The 10677-nt window shown below is 35.7% G+C and overlaps 1 protein-coding gene across 1 annotated transcript; it reads left to right on the top strand.

Annotated features, from left to right (window-relative positions):
- The first annotated feature begins 7896 nt into the window (after window positions 1-7896).
- Window positions 7897-9689, top strand: LOC113282918 (chaperone protein dnaJ 20, chloroplastic-like). Its single transcript, XM_026532026.1, has 2 exons — window positions 7897-8454; window positions 9354-9689. Exons 1-2 carry the CDS (start codon window positions 7969-7971, stop codon window positions 9498-9500), a joined length of 633 nt encoding a protein of 210 aa, XP_026387811.1. The 5' UTR covers window positions 7897-7968; the 3' UTR covers window positions 9501-9689.
- Window positions 9690-10677: the final 988 nt, after the last annotated feature.

The raw sequence follows: 10677 nt of genomic DNA, 5'->3' as shown, positions 1-10677 counted from the left end.
TGCTATACGGACCCTTGATTTTGGATAAGGGGTAACCTAATTACTAAGGGGTGACCCATTTCCAGGCAGCTGCTAAAGGGACACCAGAACTGGATAGGGGGAGATCACATTTCTTCACGTTTTCAAATTAATGTTTTGGCGGGAAACTTCATGCATGTTTACTGGCAGAGTTGGATTCGATTAATGGACGATTTCTAAAGAGATTCAACCCATAAAATCAGTTGGGCTGGATGTGAATGGACTAAACAGAGATGGTACATGTGTTTGATCGATCAGATTGGGCTGGAATAGCCGGGAGAAAAATCAGAGTCCAAATAGGACACGTATGGTTCTGTTTACGTTTCAAAGATTTTTGAGGAGATTCTGGGAGAGTTTTACGCTAAAGAAAACTCTACTTGGTCATGTTAAAGTCTTGGGAGAGTTTTGGGGCAATAGAATAGCTCATAAACGCGTACAGGGAGATCAGAGAGAGATATTCTCTCAACAGCGCAGAGAGAGAAAAAAGAAAAGAAAAAGTCGGATTCAGTAGAGATTTTTGGGGATTAAAAGACTATATAAGAGTTGGTTCAAGTCATAGAAGGGTTAGAAACCCTTAGGAGAGAATTGGGAGTAGAGGATAGACGAGAAGAAAGAAGTTACAGGAGATATTGCTGCTGCTGCTGCTGCCATTGAAGATCCTGAAGAACACGAAGAACAGACTCACATAGTCAGTCGTTCTTTAGCAGTCTTAAATAACAATACCAGTGTCGTTGTTTTACAGCAGTAATGGCTTATCGTTTACAGCAGTCTTAAAAGCACTTACCCCTTTGTAACAGTGGCGCTGTAACACCATTACAGCGTTGCAAATTTCTGTTTCATTATATTCATCAATAAAAACACCTATTTTAGCCATGAATTCATCTTGTGAGTGTGTCTTTGGGATGAGGAGCTAAACCCATTAGCCGAGACGACGGAGGAAGCCATTGGTCCATATTGATTGGTATAATTCTAATTTTATTATTTATTTGCAATATTATTATTTGATTATTTGCATGGAATTGAATTTGAAATATTAGTTTTTATTGAATAGTTGTGAATTATTTTGATGAAGCATGCTGGGTTTTAAAAACTTTTGATGTTTTATACTTTGTGATTACAATTATTACTTCAAAAATATATTTGAGGCAAATATTAGAATTATTTTTAAAGATAGAATTGCATGAATATTATTTAGAATTTACTATTTAATTGGTCAATGGTGGAATCCTAGTCTTGGTATTTTCTCTAAAGGTTTGAACTATTTTATTTATTTGCCTGTTTAATTTAAATCTATAAAAATTGTTTTCTTCACAAGTCTGAAAAGACCCAGTTTTTACCACTACTACAATCACTTTTGATAAACCACCAACAGACGACTCCTTATTTGCCGATTGATAGGTTTCTGCTATCAATATTGTAAGGCCCACGCCAAACTTTAACAATTTTAGTATTTAAAACTTTAGAAGACATCGCCGACTCCTCCCATAAAAACTAAACTTTAGTTTTCTATTATTAGATAGTTATGGCCCACTATTAACTTTTACCATAATTTTATTATTTTCGAAGTCGGCCTCTTTTTGTACACGGTGTATCATCTGTCGTATTGTCTTTTACAGTAGCAAACACAGTCTATCAGGTCAACTCTCGCTCACTCTGAAAGGGATAGAGTGTAAAAATACTCTATCTCATACCCCTTGCTCTGAGACATGCCATTAATAGACATTCAAAAGTATTGAAGCCGACCATCAGGGGTTAGCCAGTTGGTCAGGAGCCTGCTCTCAAGTAGTCTGTCACCAGATAGAGTCTCCCCTCAAGATCAAGAGTTTGGAGATCTTATGAAATACTCTTATTATATTTAAGAAAGTATTGAAGCCCCATGGATAATTCCAGGTGAAACGACTAAAATCATTGACAAAAAATAACATAATAACGGTAACCTTCATTAGATAAGATAAGTGCAGGACCCTAAACATCTGAAATAATGAAATCCAATGGTTTGGAGTACATGGTGGTACTAGAACGAAAAGGGAGTTTATGACTCTTATTCTCTAATCAAGACTGATAAAAGTAAGTTTTAGAATCTGAAACTGGAAAACGATTACAAGACACCACAGACCTGATTGTACGTAACGTCAGATGACCTAAACGATCGTTCCATGAATGCAATGGAGTTATTTATCCTACTAAAGATGAAATGGAAGAAGTAACAGGTTTCAATGTGTAGCTCCTCTTAAGCGTGCTACAAAGAACCACCTTCTTCGTTTATGGATTCTTCGCAAGACAAGTAGAATCGTTGAGTTCAAGATGACATGATTATCATAACAAAATTGGGACAAAAATAAAGAATTATGGGAGAGGTGGGGAACTAACAATGCATTAAAAAGTTGAAATTATGAGTGGGAGTGGGTAATAAGACTGAGCCTGTATGAGATATAGGTAAACGAAAGCCACTAGACACCTTTATCTAATCTGCGTTGGTGTCTTCAATAGGAGTTACGAAGATGGGAAATGCTATTAGTCATATGATGAGAGGCAACGCTGTCAGGAAGCCAAACATAAGTGTAAATTGGTACGGGATTGGTAGCATAAGCCGTCGGAGTAGAGCCTTGCGAAGAGTTGGGTCAGGAGTTCCTATTAGGTGGTTGCTTGTGATGAGGCTTGAAGTTACAATCAAAACTCTTAAAACAATATTGGGAAGTGTGGTAAGGTTTGTCACATAGCTGACAAAAGCACATCAGTATTGGATGTGGATACTTTACCACGATTTGAAGAAGACCTGACGATATATGCTTGAGGTTGCAAAAGACTTATTTTGTTTGTCAATACGACGTTTATAAGACAAGAGGTGATATTCAAATTTTTTAGCATTAAAATGATCCATAGAAGTCTGCAGAGAAACATAAATAGTTTCAAAAGATGAATCAAGTCTATCGAGGAGTAAATTCTGAAGTTCCATATCAGATATAGGTTGGCCAACAAAGGTGAGAGAATCCGTAAGTGGATAAATACTTTGTAATAGATTGATTAACCTTTTGAATGTGTTGGAGATCATGCTGAATGGCCAAAATATTAGCATATGATTTGGAGGTAAGCAACTCGTCAATTTTTTTCCATGTTGTAGCATAAGAAATACAAACATAAATCATAGGAAGGATGGGTGGCAAAATAGAAGAAAACAACCACCCGTGGAGGATCTTTTTTCTTCACAAACCTAATTGTAGATGCTGAATTTGGAAGACCATTAATTAACAACAGAAGGTGGACAAGGTTGAGCACAAGTGAAATATAAGATCATAACCCTGGAGATAGGGTTCAAATCGTAAAATTCATGCTATCAAGTTTGGTGGTGATGGTGTTTTAAAAAACTATCATAATTGTTTCGAAAGAATAAATTGAATCAGATATAGGAGCAGAGACATTGGAGTTAGTAGTGGGAGAAGAATCTGAGTTAGTAGAAAAGGTAAAGGTCGAAATGGCCATATGATCGATGTGAGGGTGATACCAAGTTATGGAGTGAAGATCATATAAAGTATAACGACTAAGAAGGAGTCGAGACTAATTTAACACTTGCATATTAACACGACTAAGAAGGTATTCAATGTAACATTGTTGAGATAATAAAAGTCTTATAAAAAACGAAGTAGCCTTAATGCCGAGAAAAAACAATAACTGCCCCATGTCGTTCAAAGCAAACTCATGTTGCAAACTAGAAATAACTGACTGCAAACCTGTTAATGTAGAACTTGTAAGAATAATATTGTCCACACAAACTAAAAGATAAGTGATACCCTCCAACGAGCGCCTAACGAATAAAAATGTATCAGCTTTAAAATTGAAAAAAAAATCAATTTTTGCAGATAAAGACTGAGATGATGGTACCATGCTCTAGAATATTTCTTGAGTTTGTAAAAATACTTTTGAGTCTTGCCAACATGATTAGGAAACTGAGGACTCTTATAACCGGTAGTTTCTTCTTATGTACCTCCTTATTAAGAAACTCATTTAAGAAAGCATCCTGAATATCAAGTTGGCGTATTCACCAATTATATGTTAAAGCAAGAGCGAGAACAACATATAATTGTGCGAGGTTTAATCACATGAACATCTCTCCATGTTAGACGCCCTCTTGTTGATTAAACCCTTTCAAAACCAAACGAGATTTGTATCGCTCAGCGATACCATCAGTTTTGCGTTTAACCCGAAAAACCCACTTACAACCTAACAAATTCATGTGTGGTGAATATGGAATATAATACCAGGTGTTATTCTTAATCAAAGCATTATGTATGTTCAACATCCATAAAGGTGCACCACTTAGGATCATATTTTTCGTATGTATAACAACCAGGTTTAAATAAATCATCATTTAGATGCTGCAAAAACCTTTGGGTTTAAAAATGCCGTATTTGCCTCGCGTAACCATCTCATACTCATTAGAAATGACCAACGATAGCAAGGTAACTCATGTAGGGTCATGGTTTAGGTTATTTGTTGTTTTAGATCTTGGGACTATAGGTATTTAAGGTAAGTGAGTGATTAAAGAGGTTGGAGATGATGAAATATGGTATGGATAAGAGATCCCGGTAGGAGTCAAAGAAGGAGAACTGGGTACTGATGGAATTAAGATTAGTATATGGGTGGTTGGACATGGGTGGTCGGACATGAATGGTAGCACATGAGTGTGGTTGATAAGAGGATACAAACATCTTTGAGGTTTATTGGGATGGTGGAGTTATTGAATAAATGGGAAGACTTCTAGTGGATATGACTGGTAGTGAATACATGCATGACAAGTAATGGATTTAAGGTTAGTTAGGCTGGTGCAGGTATTGGAGGAATTTTACGATTGAATACAGGAACACTAATAGTGTTTAAATGAAAGAGAGAGTATTTAAGTTGTACCTGTTTGGGTGATGACGATGAAGGTAATTCCGTAGAGACAACATCATATGGAAATGAGTCTTCAACAAAGATAACATGGCGAGACCAAATAAATTCTCCTTGTTGGTAGATGAAAACTTGTAATATTTTTTAGCTGCATCATATCCAAGAAAGACACAAGGAGAATAGCATGACTCCAATTTGTTAAAGCAATAATCTTGAAAGTGGAGAAAAACACAAATAACCGAAAATTTTCAGAAAAAAATAATCAGGAACCTTATTAAAAATAATAATTCACATGGAGAGCAAGACTCAGTTGGTGATGAAGGAGATTTATTCTTAATAAAACAAGCCGTACAGAATGCATCATACCAAAAATTGACAGGAATGAAATCCATAGATAACAAAGTTAAACTAGTTTACCCTCGATGATCGTTAACGTTACCGTATTATGGTGGGAAGTCTACAATATATCCTCCTCAAAAGGATTGAATTGGTATTTGTTGTCAACAAAGTGTGTCAGTGTATGCATGCTCTGGACATTATGCATTTTCTACTTGTTAAACGTATTTTACGTTATTTGCAATAAACACCATCTTCTACTTATTAAACCCGTCCCATCCTTAAATAATATGTTTTGAGGATATACCGATGCAAATTGGGCGGGTAACCCAACTGATCATCATTCCACAGATGAGTATCACGTGTTTCTTGGTCACAATAATATATCTTGGAGTGCTCGAAAGAAAAATATGGTACTGAATTTGAATATCGTGGTTTGGCCACTTCTACTGCTGAATTTATGTGGCTTGAATCTATTTTATATGAACTACGAGATCCTATATGTACTCTTCCGATCTTATGGTATGCCGATTTGGGAGCTACATATCTCGATATGAAACTATCTTCTATGGACGCACAGAGCATATTGAGACTGATTATCGTTTCGTTCGATAAGATGTCCAATAAGGGTTTATCTTTGTGCGTTTTTCCCCTCTAAGGATCACCCTGATGACATCCTTACTAAAACTCTCTCTAAAGATCGTTTTCTTTCGCTTCGATCCATGATGACAGTCTGCAATCACCTTCATGTAATGCGGGGGAGTGCTAAAACATATCCGACAATACCTCTTATACGGTTCATAAACAACCAAGATTGGATTTTCCTTATATCGATATATATTGTTCCTATACGTTATATGCATCTTGTAATTCAAGTATGTAACCATACACTGATCCATCAATATATCATCCTTTTGGGTTCCTCTCATCGATTTAGAATCTTGTACAACATACAAGTTCTAACTAAAAATGTACCAAAAGATAATAATTTTGGATCCCAATATAAAAGTAAGCACTACAGAAGGGTATTTCTCTTGCCTTTGGTTATGAGAACTATGAACCTATGACAGAGATTTTTATCTACAATTTAGTAAGTAGTTAAATTCGGCCTGCAAAAGCTGAACTCTGTGTAGTGCAAAAACATAGTTTATATCCAAGTAAGCACAATAACATTTGCTATATTTTCTTTTTCCATCCTTCACAAAAATTCTAATTGTGGTCAACATAAAGATGATCGTAATACTTGCTCTAAAGGAGATAGTAATTTCTAGGTCCACTTGGGTCGACTTGTAGTCACTTATGGCTTTGGAAAGCATCACATGACAATCGCTCTTTCAAGGAAGCTATTCCAAGCTTGACAAGGCCGCTCCTATGTGTACTAATTTTTGGTAAATATTTCTTGTCCTTCATCTATACGAAGTACTTTGGTAATCTTGATGATAACTCCTAAGGTGGTTATGAATGTGTCATGACTTATAATTTGGATGGATCCAAACAATGTGACTTGCTGAATGGTCTATCATAATAAAAGTGACTCACATTTTGTTCGTATTTTTATCTTAATCGACTTGTATGAATCCGACTCATTACATCTGACTGACAATTATTGATTTGTGGATAAAATCAAATTGAACGCGGTTAAATATGTACTCAGCGATTCAGGTATAAAATAATACGTGATTCAAATAGCTCCAAAGAGGCCCGTGGAAAAATGAATGTGGCCCGAGTCAAACGCCCAGCCAGATTCAGATCCAATCAAAGTTCAACTTCAAGCAAGGTGTGAGAGTGAGACCAATTGAACTGCAAAATCAAACTAACAGGGTGTATCGGATTAGGATTTAGATAGATATCTGACAATCCTAAAAACTCTTAGGTATTCAATTAGGATATGTCAGGATTAATTAAATATTCGAGGTATTCAATTAGGATATGTCAGGAATCATTAAATATCCTAGGTATTCAATTTGTTTAAGATTTTTTAGGATAATTGAGGAGAATGATATGTAAGGATTGTATGGATATTTGTAGGCAAAATATGTGCATTATTACCTCATTATAATCTCAACCCAAACGACAAGAATTACATGGATTGTTATGGACAATTTTTTTATCTTTTTTTTTATCACATCATACCATGTTTTTCCCCCACCACCATACAACGCCAACCAACACCAGCACCACCATCGCCACCGACCACCAACAACCACCCACTACCACCACTACTACTAACCACCACCAACAACAACCACCACTGTCGACCATCGTCACCGACCACCACCACCACCAACTACCGCCGCCACCAACACATATATCACACACCACCACCCATCACCTCAATCGTATTGATGGGTTGTTATTCAAAAGGGAAACACGATCTTTAATTTTTATAAATTTAATTCATTATAATTCAAAATTATATATCTATAAGAATCTATAAGATTTTTTTAAGAAACCTTACCAATCCACTTGATTTAGGTAAATTAATATTTATTTTTATCCATATAAATACTGATCCGATACACCGCTGTAAGGTGTGACACACCAATTGAACTTATTGCAGTGGTATGGGCCGTATGGCAAAGTAATATTTGGTCTGAGCAGGGTCGAGTAATACAAGATGTTTCCACCTTCCAAAGCGTTATCTCACAGCAATAATAAAATAAAAAATCATATAAAACCAAGAGAGAAAAAAAGAAAAAGAAGAACAAGAACAAAAAAGGAAGAAGCATGAGTTCTGGAGTAATATCTGAATATGGCAGCTTCTGTCTACAGCTAAAACCCTATCAACCACTCTCAACAACAAGTAGGAACCCATCATCAAATTTTGTTTTCTTCAAAACCCATTATCCAAAACCAAATCTATTGCTTGAAAACCATGGTTTCAAGACAAAAGCCACCATTAATGAACAGAATTTCTTGTTGTCAGAAGATGATTTGAGTTTTTATCAACTATTGGGTATTCCAGAAGGTGTAAGTTTTGTTGAAATTAAACAAGCTTATAAACAATTAGCAAGAAAGTATCATCCAGATGTATCTCCACCAGATCGTACAGAGGAGTATACAAGAAGATTCATTCAGGTCACAGAAGCTTATGAGATATTGTCTGATCCGACTAGGAGAGCCATGTATGATAAGGATTTGGCTAGAGGGTTACATCTTGCTTTCTCTGCTCGAAAACGATATAATAATCCGAATTACCAACAAAACGATGAGGTAATTTTATAATCTCCTCTCGTTTGAATCATTTAAGAGAAATTTGATATGGGTTTCTCTGTTCTTGGACCATGAAATTGAAATTGTTGTTGATCTGTGTTTACTTTGTTAATTAGGATCTGTTGTTGTTGAATTTAAGATCTGGGTTTCACATCAATTGTTGTTTTAGTTTATATTCAGCTCATAATTGACTTTCTAAGATTGTTGGGTTCTGTTCTAGACTTATGCTGTTCTCATTAATGGGGATTTTTTTTCTTTCTCCCAATGCTTAGTAAATTGTTCTGTTCTGTTCCTGAATAGTCTCTTTTGACTTGGGATGCATGGTTTGGCAATTACTGTTGTGTTTGAGCACTTGGGATATAATTTGGTTATGAATGATTTGGGTGTTTCTCCTTGAGCTTATGAATTTTGCATTAGACTTGGGGGGTTGGGATGGAAATTGTTTAATGACAAGTTAGAGTTATAGAGTATGAGTTGTTGTTGATTATCTTGTATCAAATTTGCTTGTTTTGGACTTTTTAAGAAGTGGTGGTGTTGTATTGCATTTCATGAGTCTTATGAAGATATTATGTGGCCAAGCAATCTCTTGTGCGGAGTTTCAATTTGGACATTCAAGAATATCATTTTTTTCTTTCTTTTTTTACCAATTTAGTTAGTGACTATATGGTTACCGAATCGACCTTTACGAAAGCAAATCTTCATTGATTACTTTATTAAACAACCTTTCGAATTGTTTATGCAATTGCGTCCTTGTTATCTTCTCTGGCATGACCCAAGTCTATTTCCTTGTTTGTTTTGTTTTATTTTGGGTGTTTTACTTATAGAGTTGTTTTTAAATCTTATCTTGTATACCTCATGTATGATGTATGCTAATCTTTTGAGGTAATTTTTGTTTGTAGGGATTGGATGACAGAAGTGACTGGAAAAACCGTTGGCAATCTCAGTTAACAGGATTAAAGAGGAAAAGCATGAACCAGGCTTCAGGAGAAAAAATGTCATGGGCTGCTCGAATGCGCAAGCTAAGAAATCAACCATCAGGAGAATGATAAGTACTTAATTTTTTTCATGTGTTTGTGTATATTTTTCCGCTTTAGTTGGATTCGAAGAAATTGAATTTGGAATATGAAAACAGATCTCTTTTTCATTCTTCCCAACCCATATGTAATTAGAATCAACGAATTGTACATAATTAGAATAAATGTGTCTGTTATATGTTTACATCTTTTTTTTTACTCCATTGTCGAGCCCAGTTTTTCATTTCCTGAATGTGATCCGAACTGAGTGTCTTCTATTGTTCTTGAACGCATTGATGTTGAAATAAAGCTGATAGATATGGTTTGTAAGAACTTGCTGTCGGTGTTTCACCTGTCATCTCCGCTCGAAATTTCTCGAAGCAGTCTATTTCTACTTAAAATTGACTATTTTTTCCTTACTCCTTTTTTGTGGTGACAATTTGCAGCTCTGCTAATCCCTGAAACTTCAATATGTGGCAGTAATTTCATTCCATGTAACAACTAAACATCTCTATCTAAGTCGAGCATCGTCTTCTTGATTCTGTATCATGTTACTTCCGCCTTAGCTTGATATAATTCTTCCATTGGTTTTGCTTGATAATGACAGTCCTGAAACGTTTGCACCCATTTTTCTTAGTAAAGACTGTTTTCAGTCTCTACATCAACTTAATTAGCTTCTTGTATTTCCTTGTATTTTTGAATCACCACCCTTAGTCGGTACCCCGGTCTGCTTTAGCTTCTAGCCCCATTCACCATCACTTCAGTAATGTAGATATGTTCTGCAACTTGGGTGGATTGTATCCTAGTCAACCATACCATTTAGTGTGTGGTCCCAAAGATATTAGTATTTTGTTATTATTTTTTTCCCAGGCCAGGTAAATTGTTGAGCTGATCCTTTGCTTGAGGGTCATGATCGGATAATGTATACACGTATTATAAGAGTTTGTCTGTTCTCTATATCCTTGAAAGAAATATCAGCTGGATGACAATCTTGTATTCAAAATCGATAAGAAAGTAGTTATATAGACTACTAGTCCGAATCATTATTTGGTTCTTGGCGCTAAGTTATGTCACTAGGATATCCGCTATCGCACTTGGAATAACCCGGCTTTAGCCTGAAACCAAAAGTTAGAATATTTCCTTATCTACTGCTTTGCTAATTTGGAAGGCTCTCAGGAAAGGCAATTTGAAGTTAAATTAGGTAACAAAA

The sequence above is a fragment of the Papaver somniferum genome, chromosome 5, assembly GCF_003573695.1.
Source record: "Papaver somniferum cultivar HN1 chromosome 5, ASM357369v1, whole genome shotgun sequence".
In the NCBI taxonomy this organism is placed as follows: domain Eukaryota; kingdom Viridiplantae; phylum Streptophyta; class Magnoliopsida; order Ranunculales; family Papaveraceae; genus Papaver; species Papaver somniferum.
This window is presented reverse-complemented; position numbering and strand designations above follow the sequence as displayed.